This window comes from Stegodyphus dumicola, chromosome 1 (genome assembly GCF_044657685.1).
Source record: "Stegodyphus dumicola isolate Sdum_Otavi_A_Nest chromosome 1, ASM4465768v1".
NCBI classification, from domain to species: domain Eukaryota; kingdom Metazoa; phylum Arthropoda; class Arachnida; order Araneae; family Eresidae; genus Stegodyphus; species Stegodyphus dumicola.
In genome coordinates, this window is record NC_140768.1 from 146,590,115 (window position 1) to 146,607,378 (window position 17,264).

The 17,264-nt window shown below is 33.2% G+C and overlaps 1 protein-coding gene across 1 annotated transcript in view; it reads left to right on the forward strand.

Annotated features, from left to right (window-relative positions):
* The window catches only part of ATP8A (ATPase phospholipid transporting 8A1), a 242,488-nt gene that overhangs the window by 26,301 nt on the left and 198,923 nt on the right, over nt 1-17,264 (forward strand). The window contains exons 6-7 of the mRNA XM_085821693.1: nt 11,766-11,880; nt 15,092-15,161. Coding sequence (XP_085677819.1) covers nt 11,766-11,880; nt 15,092-15,161 — 185 coding nt within the window. The remainder of the gene's footprint in view (nt 1-11,765; nt 11,881-15,091; nt 15,162-17,264) is intronic.

The following is a 17,264-nucleotide window of genomic DNA, read 5'->3' on the forward strand; positions in this document are numbered from 1 at the left end:
TAAGCCAGTAAGAAAGAAAAAAAAAAAAAAAAAAAAAAAAAAAACAGATACTAGTGTAGAATGTCAGGTATCACTTTGTGTTGTCCCATGTTTCAAAAACTATCGTACAAAGAGTAATATTTAACTTTTTTCGTTTGCTCGAGATAACTCGAGATAGTAAACTAATATTAAAATTAAGATAAAGTATATCTTAGGGTACCCCTTGGCCATTTTTGGCGGTACATGGATACTGAGTTTGTGCAATTCTTTTGACATGTTATTTTGGCTTGCACAACAGGGATTTTTGCGCCAAACATCGCCGCTACACAAAGCCAAAATAACAGACAAAGTACAACTCGGTATCCATGTACACATCAGCCTTAAAAAAAATCCCCAAATGATATATCCTTTCACTTAAAAAAAAATCCCCAAATTGCACAAAAATAGCATTGCGCACTCCCTTAACTTTATCATGTACACGTCGACCTATTTTTACTTAAAAAAATTCCAAGAATTTCACAAACTTGCATTGCACACTCCCTTCACTTTGTACGCATCGATATATTTTCAAAAGTTAAAGGAGCACCCAATTCTATAGTACAGGCAAACAAAAAATACATAATCTCAGTAAACTACATTTTAAACCAAACAATAAAATAACATAGAAAAGGAAAAACATGTTATACCTTTAAGCACTAGAAAAAGCAAATATCCACTTACACTATTTAGAAGTTCCTTTGTATTTAGTCTGTGGCACACAAAATTCCTCAACAGCATCCCAAAACTTCCTAAAATTATCTGAACTTGAATCCATATATTGGCATCGCGACATCTGAACCTTTCTTCATACAAACCCATTCAAATCCATCTAAATTGGTTTTATGTTCGACTAGACGCATATCCTTCCTACATACAGGACACTTATAATGGCTACTAAGTAAACCTTCATTTGCACACCAGTCAATTAACACTCTTTTCCTCTTTCTTTCCAAATCGTATAGAAACTTCAAATTAATCTTACTACATTCAGCCATTCTACCATCTAAACAATAAAACCGACACACACCACAAAAGCGCTTACAAAACATCCCATGATTCAATATTTCCCAGAATCATGTACCCGATTATGTCACAATAGGGATCCCATAACATACTCAGGCTACCATAAATGAAGCAACAACTTGGCGATAAATGAAACAACAACTTCGCCATAATACAAGGGCTACCTTAACGTCTACTCTAACCAAAATTAAATGCTCTTACACCTTCAAAACATTAAAACTTCAACTTAAACCCTACATATTTTGATCTGTTTTGTTTCGTTGTATTTAATAATAAAATAAAAAAATGTGATGATTTTTTGCAATTTTTTTCAAAAAAAATTTGTAAGGGAAGCGGTTAAATGTAGCTGATATGCTACTATTGTTTTACATATAATTATAAATTCTAGAATTTGTTAAAAATATCTAGCTGATATTGGATGTATTTTATTATAATTTTTACTTCCTTGTACAAAGTAAAGGAAGTAGTGTAGTCACAAAAAATTGCAAGTTTCATATTTCATCGGAAATATTCATTTTGACCATTGCCAAACCCATTTTGATTATTTTTTTGTATTGCGTCTGAAGGTACAGACAGAATAAAAGACTCTTTATTCCAAAATCGATTGTAAAATGGATTTTTCGTAACGTCTGTGTGTACCACATAACTCAAAAACAGTTACTTGTAGAACTTTGAAATTTTGTGTATGGGACTGCTGTAACGTCTAGTTGTGCACCCCCCCCTCTTTTTTTTTTTGCAATTTGGAGTACCGAAAGTGTTATATGTGATCAAAATTTAGCTTTTGTTGGACATTAATTGATATTAGATGAGTGCTTGACTATCAAAGACACCAACCATTTTGCAGTTGCAAGTGGATTGAAGTTTGATCTCTGAAATATCGATTGCAGAGTAGAAAATGGTAGGAATTTTGAAGAATTACAAAATCACTTGATAATTCAAACATATCTTTATTACTTGTTGACTGCTGTATGGCATGACACAGCACAAGGGGACAATCTGCACCCACACAATTTTCATTATGAGGCTTTGCATTTTTAACAATGAATAGAAGTAGCTACTCTAGATGCTTCCTTTAGCTAGTAAGCGTAGATAGCAAAAGAGGAGGCATAGTCTCAGTGCTATTTATAAGCTTGGAAATTCTTTGTTTTAATTCTAGATAGCGATTTACAGCAATATGGATACTACAGGGAAATTGCAGATGCCTTGAAAGGCTTGTGCTTTAATTGAAAATAAGTAATTTTAAGTCTATTGTCAGTATGCTTAATTAAGTTTTAATTTTCTGATCAGTCATGGGATTTTGCTGTTTAAAATTCATATTTTTACTGCTAGCTCAAAAACTGTGGATTTATTTAAAACTAAAGTACTCTGATATAAAGAAAAAGTAGTATTTTTAGTTTTAGTCATAATAAAAGTCAAACATTCCATTAGCTTTTGAGTGAAGAGCCAATGATTTTCACTAACTGTTAACGTTGGCGTGAAACAGCAAGGACAACCCTAATGATACTTTCAAGCAGAGCCATGCCTATATATTTTTTCATTTGAGATAGAAAAGTAAATGCACACACCTATATACACATTCAAATTAATTATATCCATACATGTCTATATTCGATAAAAGTAACTACGAAATCATACCATAACTCATAACACATCGTTCAAAAAGTCCCGGAACTATCCTACAGATGGTGTAGTAATATCAGTTTGACTTCATTATTCAAATGAACTAACGTTCAAATGACACATGTCTGATTTTCATGGCATTCGGACTGGAAATAACGAAGCTACTGTTGTGAAAGTGACACTTATTGTGCATTTGTGGACAAAATGGAGAAAAACGAATTTTGAGTGTTGATTAAACATTGCTATTTAATGGGCAAAAATACATTCCAAGCTCAGCAATGGCTTGAAAAATGTTATCCAGGCTCTGCTCCATCGAAAACAACCATTTGTCGACGGTATGCTGATTTCAAGCGCGGTTGCACGGATACAAATGATGTGGCATGCTCGGTTAGGCCAAATGAAGCAGTCACTCCGGAAAATGTGAAACAAGTGTTGAAAATCGTGATAAATGACCGTAAAGAGAAAGTTTGTGAGATTGGAGATGGTGAACACATCAACTGGAAGTGCGCGTATGATTTTACATGAAAAAGGTGGGCCTGAAAAAAGTGTTTTCCAAATGGGTGCCACGTGCTCTTGTAATGGAACAAAAGCGACAACGAGTTGACAATTCACACAGCTGTTTGTCACGCTTTACTGGCAATAAACAAGCTTTCTTGCGTCGGTATGTGACAGTGGATGAAACATGGATCCATTATTTCACTCTGGAATCGAAGCGGTAGTCAGCTGAGTGGCATGCAGCTGGTGAAAGTCGTCTGAAGTGTCCAAAAACGCAACAGTCAGCTGGCAAAGTCATGGCATCAATGTTTTGTGATGCGAGAGGTATAATTTACATCGATTACCTTGAAAGGGAAAAATATATCAATAGTGCCTATTACAGTGAGTTATTGGTGTGTCTAAAAGTAATTATCAAAAAAAAAAAAAAAAAAAAAAGACTGCACATGAAGAAGAAAAAAATCATCTAGCCCCCAGCGACCAGATGATTTTTTTATTAGCCCCCATCGATTACTAGATAACCCTTACTTTTTAGATTTAGCTCCCAGTGACTACTGGCTGTTTGCTGATCTCAAAAATATGCTACAGGGAAAAAGATGTGGCTCGAATGAGGAAGTCATCGCTGATGCTGAAGCTTATTTTGTAGACAAGGACAAATTGTTTTACAAGCATGGTATCAAAAAGTTAGAAAAGTGTTGGAATTATTGCATAGCTCTTGATGGTGATTATATTGATGAATAAACGTGAATTTTGTGAAATGGATGTTGTTTTCTTAGTTAGTACCGGGACTTGTTGAACAAAGTGTTATAATATTTTTAATAATACCTGTATGTATTCCAAAAATTATTACATGTAATAATTTAGAGTTTTTAAAGGAAAACATTAAAAATAACTTTTTTAACAAATAATATTTAAATAATGTAAACAGTACTACAATTTATATAAAAAGTATTACATTAATAATCAGGCTGTTTTCGTAATTTAATTTTTCATTCTTTTAATGAAATAAAATCAATAATAATTATCATCGACATCTTCTTCATTATTTAATAAATGTTCCACTCAGTGGTATTTGAATGTGTTTTAGAGTGAGGGTGGAAAGAGGGTTAGAAATGGGCATCGTTAAAAATATTCCTAATGCAGTTCTCAAATTTTAGATCTGATTGAAGTAGACTTGCATTCCCGAATTACCTTTAAAGTATCTGATTTTTCTTTAACTATCAGAATTATTGAAATAACATGGTTTTCAAAACTAGATATTTCTGATGGAATATCTGAAACATATTCATCGTTTGGATATTTAAATGTTAAGCTGCTCATTTTCAAAATACTAATTTGGAATGTGAGATAAGTTCTCCAATTCTCCAGTTTATGACTTGATTAGTATTTAGAAATATATTAATTTATTTGCAAGTTGAAAATATCTATGTCCATAAAGGAAACATATGATGTTGCTGTCATCAGATATAAAACAGTTTGTTTTTCTAAACATGTTACTGTGGCAAACTTTCAATGAAGTTTAATTGCTGCCATGCTCAAATCCTATGACATTAACTTTTCATCAATTAGAGACTGGAAATTGGAAGTTATTGCATTTATTTTTTGATGGCTCTGTTGTAGTTCTGAAATTAAAATATCTTTCATTTCTTACATCATCACTCTGAAAAAATATTTTCTGATAAAATGAGTTATTTTATCAGTTGATTATCGACGGTCTGATTTATAAACACTTCTTTTAATATTATGCTGATATACTCTGCCCCCCAAAAGTTAAGAAACAGCATTTTAATTTGAGAGCATTTGGGTCTAATTTGAGAATGAAGCAACATAGAAAGAAGAAATTTGGAGGACATGTTCAGTAATTAGTGCTTTAATTAATGTGACATAGAATGTTTCTAAAGTTCAACACAAACATAAATTGCATAAAAAAATTGCACTCTAGGCAGAAAAATCCAGTCTTGCAGAAACCATCACTGTTTTTTGAGGAAAAATGTTGTGGTAACATTATGAAAATGTGTTGTGACAAGGAATATGTTTACCCCTAGCTGCAATACATTGCCGGCAGCAATGTTCCATGCTGTCAATTAAGTTGTTGGTCAGTGAAATGGGAAGCAATGACGGGACACAGAGTAATCCTTGTTGAAGCTCATCTAATGACCTTGGAGGAGCTCAAAGCAGCAACCTGTCTCCCAAGGTAGTCCCAAAGATACTCTATTGGATTCAGGTCTAGGGATTAAGCTAGCCATTTCATCCGCTCCATACTGTGACTCGCAAGATATTCTTCAGCAAACCGAACTCAGTGTGGTCACATATTGTTGTCCATCAGAAGAAATCAAGGACCAATAGGAGCAGCATATTAATGGACATATTGATCAAGAATCTCATCTCGATATCTCACACCGGTCAAAGTTCCTCCATGCAACACATGCAGATCAGTTCGGCTATGGAAAGAAATCTAAGCCCAAACCATTATTCCACCATCTCTGTAACTGTGTCTTTCCACATTGGGGGATTGCTTGTATCTGGTGCGCTTTTCCCTCCAGATCAGTTGACGAATGTCACACTTTCTAGTGTGAACCTCGACTCACCTGTGATGAGCACAGACGCCCATTGTGGACTGGTCCAGGAGACATGTTTTCTTGCCCAACACAAACAGGTATCTCTGTGTCCTTGGCTCAAGGGAACACAAACAACTGGCCATCTTGTATATAGACCTGTATTGTGTAGGCATCTGTTCACTGTAGTAGCTGACAGTCTTGCTTCTGCTGCCACTAAATGATCTGTCCTGAGCTGAAGCACAGTAATATTGCTCCTCCTTTGGGCGGAAAGAGCTAAATAAGGGGTCTTCCGCAGGTGTTCTTGGTCTATCTGGAACATGTCTTTTAAACACAGAATCCTCAGATTCAAACTGATTCCATAGTCAGTGGACCACACTACACTAGACATTGAGCCGTCTAGCAGCATCAGCTTGTGACATACCCATTTGCAATTGAAGATGAACACTCGTGAACAAAACATACAATTTTTGCATTTTTTCTTCAATTCTAATATAAGCATTCATTTCTATAAAATAAAAATGGTAGTTTTTTTTTTTTTTTTTTCCATATATTTTCTTAAACTTCTTTACTGTCATGCATATAAACATTAATTTGAATGTTACTGACATTTTTGTAATGATGAGCTTTGAAAAAACATGCTGTTCCTTAACTTTTGGAGGGCAGTGTATTTACCTTTAAGGATGAATTTTCACATTTCACAAGAATATCTTTTTTTTTATACGGAAAGAAATATTACTTCTATTATGTTTGTTTAATTAAGTATGCAAAATATGCAAGGACTATTTGTCTAAGAAGAGGGATTTCTTCGTGAAGGACTATCGAGTGCAACTGGCTTGTATTTATGTTACACTTGGGAGAAGCCATGAAGTCATAGGCAATCCATTCATTGGGATTCGATTTTAAATCAATCTCTTTTTGTGCACAAGTGCTGCACCTTTTTTACTTTAAATGTGTTACTCGAAAATGGTTCTTCTTAACCTATTTCAAAACTGAAAGTTAATAATCATAATTTATTTTTTGATGCATTCCTAAAATTTCTCAGCTAATTTTCAGGACTGTGGAGTCGGAGTCGGGCAGATTTTGGGGTAAAAGAAGTCGGAGCTGGAGTCGCTAAAAACAGGTCGACTCCGAGTTCAGTTTTTGTTGGACAGTTTGAATTTGAAATGAAATTAAAATGAATTGAAAATATTAATAACAAGCTGAGTTATTATTTTTATTTATGGACTATCATTAATAAATAGTTATATTCTATTTTATTGACATATTAATAAATAAATATAAGGGAGGAGGATGGATGTGATATTTGCCATTAGTGATTAAACTGATTCTTTTAGTTACAAATCTCACTGGTAAATTTAGGTAAGCAGAAACAGCAGTAAGAACTCTCAAAATTGATGCCATTCTTAGGAAGCGAGCAGGAAAAGGAGCAATTATTGATCAAGCAACGCGATAAGGAAGTACATATTTGATGATAAAGAGGTTTTTAGAATTAAGAACTTTTTTAGAAGATGTAGATAACCCTGATGTTTCACTAACAGGAAGACTGTAGAATGATCTTGAAGAATTGGAAACTCTTCTTTCTACACCATATATAGCCACAAAAAAAGCTGCAATCTGAAGAACTGACAGGTGGCAAGAATGAAAGAATGGGGTGTTTGTTCTTTCTGTAATGGAGGGTTTATTACAGAAAGAATCATTTCTTCAATGATGAAAAGAGAAACTAGTTTGCTAGACAATGAGATCTTGCTGGGTTTAATATATGTAGATCAGAAACACCGAATTATCTTGGATGACTAACAAATTAAAAAGGCATCTATGAACTTTCATTAAGAATGAAATTATTCTCAGAACAATTGGAGAATTCAAATCAGAACAGTCAAACTTCAGACATTGCAATTGAGTTTCTATCATCCTCTTCCAGTGATGAATCAGATTTTGAGAAATATTTTTGGATAATATTGAAAAGGCTAAGGCAAAGCGAATGAAAATAAAGAACCAAGAGACTTTAAGTATAAAAATGATAAAATACAAAAAAGATTTCTACAGAGCCTTTGAAGAAATAGAGAAATATGATTGTGCTTACAAGACACCTCTTTTAGAACTTGCAAAAATTTATCCTGAAAAGTTAAAAGAAGTAGCCCTAACAGTAACAGCTCTTCCTCCTACTCAAGTTAGCGTGGCGGCAAGACTCTTCTCAGCTCTGAAATTCATCAAATCGGATCTATGGCCCTTCAACAAAGGTCTTGCCGAAGCTATACTTTTTCTTAGAAATAACTAATGCCAGTTTTCCTATTTCATAATAAATGCTAATTAATATAAATAATTTGCTATGCCATCAATTTTTTTCCTGTAGCATCTATTACTTCTTTTATATTAAAAAAAAAAGCTGTAACCTATGTGTATATGTTTACATACGAGGGTTGGAACTTTAATAGTGGCAACTATTTATTTACAAGGAATACAGAAGTGATTCATGTCACCATGTTTTGCAGTCCTTCAATATAGTTGCCAGCATTGTGTACAACCCGTTTCCAACGATGTGGAAGTCGCAGGATACCTGTAGCAGCGCCTGTTTTGTTGATAGTTTGAATGTACTGGTCTACTGCCGCAAGAATATCAGGAACAGTTTGGAAGTGAGTGCCACGAAGTGGTTCCTTCATCTTGGGAATTAAGTTATAGTCACAAGGGCTTAGATCTGGGGAGTATGGTGGATGGTAAAGCACTTCCCATCCCCATCGCTTGAACAAATCAGTCACAGTTTGCGCTGCATGCGGCTGAGCATTGTCATGCAAAATGTGAGGAGCGTTCTGCAGAAAGTGTCGCCGTTTTTTCTCAAAGCTGGTCGGAGATAGTGCTTCAAAAATAAGCAGTAATACTGCACAGTGACGGTCTGCTGTGGGGGAGCGGTATGCGTTAGGATGACACCATCACAGTCGTACACGAGAATCACCATAACTTTCACATTGCTGGGGTTCTGACGAAATTTCGAACGTCGTGGTGACCTGTGATGACGCCATTCGTTTGATTGGCATTTCAGTTCTGGCTATTACGATCAGGCCCAAGTTTCATCCAGTGTAATGATATGGTGTAAAAAAGCATCTCCTTCGCGCTCATAGCGCTCCAGGTGGGTTCGGGCAGCATCGTATCGTAGCCATTTCGACGACCTGGCCGCAGCATGTCTGCCACGTTTTGGCGTCCTTCATTGAATGCTTTCACCCATCTTGCTATGGTTCTGTAAGGCAATGCAGATTCCCCGCAAGCCTCTTGAAGACACTGTCGTGCTGTACGACCTCTGGCACATTTAATTTTTATCCAACATCGTTGTTCGTGTTTTGAAAACATCCTGACAACACTTACTTTAGACCGCGAGCAAATACAAGGATCCGTTCTTCGCGTCACTCCGCATGCGCGTGACGTAGGCAGGACGAGTCTTTTTGCTGAGAGGTAAGGTGGGTATGTAGTTCACGTGTGGTATATTCTTTGGTTTTGTTGCATAGCGTTTTTTCAGCTGTGTTGCCACTATTAAAGTTCCAACCCTCGTATATATATATATATATGAGGGAGTCGGAGTCAGAGTCATTAAAATTCCAGGAGTCGGAGTTGGTCATTTTCCCTACCGACTCCACAGCCCTGCTAATTTGGCAGCCCTCTTAGCTGTTCAGCTGAGGAAACTGCCTCAGTTGCTTCACCCTTATTTGGGCTCTCCCTTCAAGATAAACTGCTGCTTTAAAATATTGTTATACACATGCACTACACTATAGTAAACCTGGGAACAGTGGACTGTATTAATGACCACTCGAAGCCACGAATTCTCTCAGAGAATCTTAACTCGCATTCTCATGTAACAAAACTCCAAGAGCTCAAGAAGCATGCACAGATGCAACAAATATAGTCATGTGTATTTGAAATATTTTTCAATAAGTTGTTTTTTTCTGAAAATCCCACTGGTAGCTGAGCAGTTTAGACCACTAAATATTGGGAGTGGAATAGCGACTGCATGTTTAGTTTCGTGGTTTTTCTCATGTGTAATGTGATTACAAGCCTTTAGAAAGCCCTTTGTGAAGGCATTCCTCCCCTTAGGCAAGTAGCCTTTGCCATATTTAAATAACCTGACTAAATCTAATCACTTCCTGAAAGAATGTAATGGCAGGCTTCTCATCATTTATTAATAGCGAAATCATAAATTTTACTTAAGATCTCTTCTCACAATCCTGCACAAGAAAAATTTCTGGATCAAAACATGTTGTTTCAAAATGTTTTTGTTGTTTTCTCTGCAAAGGTTGCTACTGTTTGTTGTAATTATGCATATATTGCATACTGCTGCATGAATGAAAGATTATTGAAATTCCAGTTACATGATCAGTACCATGAAATTAATCTTTAGTTATACACATTCTAGTTTAAATGACTTTGGACAAAACATTTATTTAGTGACAGTTATAAAAGCAATAATCAGTTGATTATAGTATTTTGTTTCAATGCTAATTGAGGAAGCATGTTACCAGTAATTTCCAAGCGTGACTAAAAATTGCCAAAGGGTTGTTTTGCCGTCGAAAGGTGTGCAGATTTCAAGTATTGGTGGGCAGATTTTTGGTCTTCTAATGTATATCATTTTAAATTTTGATTTATTTATTTATTTATTATTTTTTAATGGGAAAATAGATTATTTTATTCTTTGCATTAATGTAGGCATTACAATTGCAAGAGACTCAAACTGTAAACATCATAAGTAGTATTCCTACATATGAAATCTTTGAAAATTAAGTCCTAGTCAACCTTTGAGGTCTAAAATTGTCTATTCTTAATTTTCTGCACAGATCTGAGTATTATTTCATTTTTTTTATTTAATTTTCAGGAGGATGCTATACAGATTTAATAATGCCATACTCTGTAGAACATTATACAGTCAAAAGTCGTTAATTCGGACTCGTCAGGACTTCGGCGATTTCGGATTATCAATTTTTCTGGATTATGGATCATCAGTTTAAATCTGGTAAAATGGCATGCAGAAATTATAAAATTAAAAATATGAAACCGTAATTTATGAAATAAAGAACAATTATGATCTAAAGGGTATCAAAATTTACAAAAAAAAAAAAAAAAAGCTTAATATTTATTTGTTTACTTTATTAAACATTTCTTTCAATGTAAGTTGTTTAAGTTGCTTCATTTTTTATGTGATAATACATTCTCTTTAATTCCATAAACAGACATAATTTCTTGTTCAGTTACGAAGTTCCGCTGTTCAAGTCCTATAATTGCTGTGTCGAGAATACCGACTAATTTGTCAATCGAAATTTTTTCGTTTTCAATAACCTCTGTCACTTTCTTCGCTATCGGAAGCGAATTATAATGACGAGGCATTTGATTTAAATCATATCAAAGATGGAGTACATCAAGAGGAAATACCACATTTAGTAAGCAATTATAAGCCAAATAAAATAAAAACATCTGCCCTTAAGATAAGGATAGTGTTGACAGATCAACTTCCAATTCATTGCGCTCCGCACGTTAAAGATAAACAAAGTTTAGATAAACTAATGTTAAAGTTTAGATAAAAAAAGGATATGCCTTTATCCATTTTTTGCAGCAATTCCACTTTTTGTTTAATTGACTTCGAAAGATACTTTTGCTTTGTATATCCTTTACATATTAGTAAATATATATCGGAAATTCTATTTGAAATAATCGAAAGTTCAAGCTTACTTTTGTAAAATTGCTCTAACAGTCTGCAAAAAATAATAAGCCGGTTCCAATTCGAAGATTAAGGAACAACGCAATCTGCAACATTAACTGAAATAGATAATTTTAGCTTAGTTTATCCCGTCCGTTATACAATAAATGCGCATTCGTAAACGTAATTTGTGCACATGCAAATTCGCAGCTGTAAAGGTCTTGCGCGTCAATGCGACGCATGCGCAGAAAGTTTGTAGCTTTGAGGTCCGGATTATAGATCATTCCGGATTATGGGTGTCCGAATTAACGACTTTTGACTGTATATATTTTATTCATGATTTTATTTAGTTTTTCATTTAAAAAAATATTGTTTTGTAGGCCTGAAAAATGGCATTTGGCAGTGGATTAAATGGACAGATGTAGCTGTAGGTGATATATTAAAAATTACTAGTGGCCAGTTTTTCCCTGCAGACCTTGTGCTGTTATCATCAAGGTAATTCGATAATGTTTTAGTTATCGTGCGTTATAATTATCATTTGAATTGGTAATGGTGTAATAGTTATCATGGGAATTATGTGGATTACTTTATTACTTATCATAAATTATAGACACTAAAAATAATTTATTGCTTGTGTTCAAAATTTTGTATTATCTATTTACTTGTTTTGTTGCAATTAATTTTATTAATTTTTTATATTTGTTTAACAATGAAAAAATATGCAAAAAGTTTGCAAATTTTTTCACTATAAAGTTTTGAATATTTGTTTATAATTATAAATGAATTTCCAAATGCAATTATTGTTAATAATTACATATATTTAATTATTACATTTTTTTCCCTTCAAAACCTTTTTTCTTTTCCTTTTCCTTCCTTACAATAACTATAGAAAGGTAATGATAATTTAGAGCTGTATGCATTCTTCAGTCTATTTGCATTTGATATTCTTTTATTCTCATCTTATATGACAAAATTCGCATAATAATAGAAATTACAAAATAGTGAAAAATCTGAAATTCACAAAGTTTGGGTGCAACTATAAAGTCATTAGTATATTTTTAAACGAGTGATGGGGAAAATGTGCAATGCCCTCGTCGGGACTCAAACCCTAACCTCTCGAATACTTGCCAAATGTGCTACCATTACATCACGAAGGCATGAAGAAAGGAGGAAGAAAATACCTTATACATGAAGAAATACTTATGTATTTTTTTAAGAGAGAGAGAGAGAGAAAGAAAAAAAAAGAAAAATATCTGAGAACTGCACATATTTTGCATTGTACAGCTGTTGCTCTCCCTGTATACATAATAATCTGTTTTCCCTTTTAAACAAAATCAGATAATTGCACAAAATTGCCATCGACACACAAATTTTGATCCAGAAAATTCAATCATTTACAAAGTACAACTTCATGGAATGTGAATTTTTTCATTCTTTACTATTGGGCAAAATGCTATATTTCTGAAAAGCAGAAATACTGTCTTTGTCTTTTTCAGCCAGCAAACTCCACAGTCCCTTTACAGTTTGTTACAAAAAAACAAAATGCACTCAGTGCAACAATAAGCAAACATTAATGGCCATTGAATTTGAAGGTGATTGGCACCCATCTGCTGTGCATGTGTGCATATCTGGTTTGCTACATCATTACATTTTACAAATGTCATGAGTTGCTTATTTTGGCAACACAGCAAGTTGCCTCGTGAATGATTTTCATTCGCATCTGCTGCGCATGTGTGCATACCTAAGTTGCTACATCATTACATTTTGAGAACGTCATGGGTTGCCTATTTTGGCAGTACAGCAAGTTGCCTCTCAGCAACATCATTGCGGAAAGTGGTTGAAGAATATTGTTTGAGAATAATCGTAGTACTGCTCAGATGATTTGTCATTCTTTAGTGGGAGAATTAAAAAAAAAAAAAAAAAAAAAAAAAAAAACACTTCTCAGCTTTTGCGAAATTCTTTGATGATCAAAAACGTGTTTAGGACACAAAAGACTATTTAAAACTTTTCAGAATAAGTAAAATTTCTTACATTATTGCTTTTGAACATGAAACATGATATTTCAGCTATGACCTGATAACTAAAGTTCTGAGTAGAAGTCACACTCTTAATTTCAGGAAAAAATTTTCATCTTCAGAAGCCAAGTGTTAAGACAATGTTGACATATTTCTACAAATGCAAAGAAATTATTAATCAAAAATTTGTTTTTGAGGAACAAATTGGCAATGCAATTTTTAAGTTGGAATGTTTTAGATCAAATATTTAGCACATTGTTCGTTCTTTCTTAATGATAATGCACCATTTCAGCAAGCAGTAGTTGTCCAGGAATTTTTTATCAGAAAACATGTGTATAATTGACCATCCATCTTACTCCTTGAATTTGTTCTGCTGCAGTATTTTCTAATCTCAGAACTGAAGTTACTGTTAAAATGGTACAATCTGTACCCTCCCCCCCCCGGGGGGGAAAAAAAGAACAATTTTATATCTCCTATTCTACTAAGCCGATTGATGAAATTTAACTTGTGTTTTTCATGTCTCCAAAGCACGGTTTAGGATATATATTAATTTTATATATACTATTGTTCTAACATAACTATTCTGACATAAAAATTAGACTTTACCTGAAATTACATACCTATTTATTTTCATATTTTGATTTTATGACTCAAATTATGAAAAAGTGCCAAGTTTTGTAAAAATTACACAAGTAGTTTGAAAAAAATATCTCTCAAAACTTTAGCTCCACAATATTAATTGAATTTGGTATATATTTATTAATATCCAATTTTTTTATTAAACATACCTGATTCCTTATTTCACAGTTCAAAATTTAGATACATTTCAAATAAAATTCTTTTTAAAATTTGTATTTTTAGTAATTTTTATAAATTTTTGAAAATATTTTTGAGTTATTCATCATCTTAATAGTAGATGTATTTCTAAGCATAAATGCAAAAAAAATTAGAGCTTTTTGTTCAAAATTTCTCAAAATATATGTGATTTTATTTTGCTCGTGTACAATGAAATGGAAAGGAAAACAGGTAAGCATAATTTATAAATTTTGCTGAGTGAATTATGCTTGGCACAAACTGAAAAAAGCATGCCAAGATAAATTTTTGAATTTCTCGGTAAGTTTCTCACCAAATTTAATATTTTGTCAGAACTTGAGTCATAGAATCGAAATATGAAAAAAAAAATAGGTATGTCATTTCAAAGGCAGTCCTATTTTGTATCAATATATCTATGTTAAAATAATACTATATGTAAATCTAAAATATATCTTAAGTTGCGCTTTCGAGACATGAAAAAGGCAAGTGAAATTTTGTTGGTCATAATATCAGAATTTAAAACATAGAGTGCCCCCCCTCTTTTTGTGTGTGTTTGTGCGCAGGTTAACCTGTTTGACTATAGGAAATGCATCCAAAGGACTGTTACATTAAGTCTTTGCTTGCCTGTACCCGCATAAAAAACATGCAGATAATCATTTCAGGTTTTGTCAGATCTTAACATTTGTTGTATCAGTGCAAAGAGGGTGTACTTTTTGTTCTCTTCTTCTTTTTTGATTTACTTTTTTATGTACATTTTCGATATAAAACTAATAATATTCTTATCTTTTGTTTTATAAATTCAGTCTTATTACTTAACTGCTAGACTGTATAATATTTCAAAAATGTTTGCAGAAATAATATTTTCTTGAAATTTTCAGTGAACCCCATGCTATGTGTTATATAGAAACTGCAAATTTGGATGGAGAGACAAATTTAAAGATCAGGCAGGTTTGTACTCTGATTTTATTTTGTATGTGATTTTTCCAATATATAATGCAAAAAGAAACTTGTTTTCTTCTACTTATGAAAACTTCAATGGTGCTGGTTAAAAATGCAATGAAATCTGTATAAAATAAGTGCCCATGATTTCAGATTGTTTTGTCCTAGGAAATGAATTTTATAATGTTGTTTTTCTTAAAAATACTGATCACTTTCAATTTGTTTAAAATGCAGCAGAGCAGGCATAGGCTATCTGTATAAGGGGAGGAATGCCTTTATAGGTGAGTTTTTAATAGAAAATGCTTCATATTTATAGGAAAAATATTCATGCACATGGAAAATTCTTGAAAGCACCTGGGCACCAGTCGTTTTTTCTTGTGTTCAAACCCAAGTCATACTACCAGTATTCAGTGGACATATCCACCTGGCAACTTGGAGACCTTGATCATTTTCGGTTACCTATGGAAAAGTGGTTTCATTGTGTATATATATAGTTAAAGCAACCTCATATCTATATCACTGATGACTAATGGATTTTATTATTGTCTGTCACTAATGGGATTTAGTTTATTGGATTAGTCTTGATTTATTGCACCACATCACTCTGGGGACTTGTGGGTTGATTTCTAGTTATTGTCAACATCAAGATCATCTGTAGCCAGTGATCTTGATGGTTACCATACCTTTTCATTTATCTGAGTAATTTATTTACTACACCATTCACGCTTGTGACCTATATGTTGAGTGCTAGTAGCTATTAACTCATAAGTTACAAGTGACTATTGGCCTTAAAATTCTGGATATCTTTTGGTTTAATTTCATTTTAATAAGCTATTGAAATTACTCTAGTATGTCATATCATGATCTCGAGCTTGTTGGTTAGTGGTGACTTGTGGTCATGGTGGTCACCTTCAGTCTAATTTTAGAATAATTTATTGTACTTCCTAGCGCTCTCAGAGTGGCCTAACCTAAGAATTTATCCAATTAATAATTAATAATTTTAGGTATGTGTGGGGTATAATTGATCCAGTATTTAGAAAATTTTGAAAAAAGGAAAAATGTGTTAAAGAATTGAAAACTGTCTTAGAATAAAAATTTATCTTAAGAACAGGTAATGTTGTTGGCCAGAACTTGATGTTGCAGGATTTCAAAAAATCAATATAACAGGCACATCATGCACAGTGCAGTGTGTATTTCTGCTTTAAGTGAATTGAGTCTAATCTCAATGTAAAAAAAAAAAAAAAAAAAAAAAAAAAAAAATTAAGGTTACTGTATGTTGGTGTAGTTAGTGTGTGGAACAAAAATATACAATGCAGCAGCAAAAAATAAAAATGAAATAAATGAACATTTAAATTTCAGATGATGATGAATGATTTCGCTATTTAAGAATAAGCCAATTAAAAAAGAAAGGTTTTGTCAGCATATATTTATTTTAAGCAATATCACCAGCACTAGCCATTACTAATTTTTCCTATTATAAACTTTTTATAGAATTTAATTAATGGTTATCCACCCCACCCCCCACTCCCAAAACGTTGCTATCCATTCTCATCTAAATTTTGCTATGCTAAGATGCGAAAGACAATAGCTGTGTAACCAGGAATTATGTTAAGCATCAACCAAATAAAAATTCAGGTAACATCAATAATGAAACTTTTTTTTTTTTTGCTCTGTTTATTCCGTGCATACAGCGATCTGTATTAGCTTCAGAAAACATCAAAGACTTTCAAAAACTCAACATTGCACTGACCACACTGCTAGTTCTTCCTGTGTGCATACTGATTTCTTTTTACTTAAAAAATGATAAAATTGTTAAAATCTTTCATTGTGTACATTGTGTTCTTTTCCCTTATAAGCAGTGATCTGTTTTCATATAAAAAGACATCAGAGAATAGAACAGATTTGGCATCAGCATACAAAATTTGATCTATAAAATTCGATCATTAATGAAGTACTATGACACTGAATGAAAATTTTTGCATTCTCTTATTCTTAGCCAAAAGGCCATATTTCTGAAGAAATGCAACTATTTTTATTATTCTTTGTCAACTTCTACAATCCCATTACAATTTCTTACCCCCCTCCCCCAAAAAAGAAAAGCATTCGATGGAA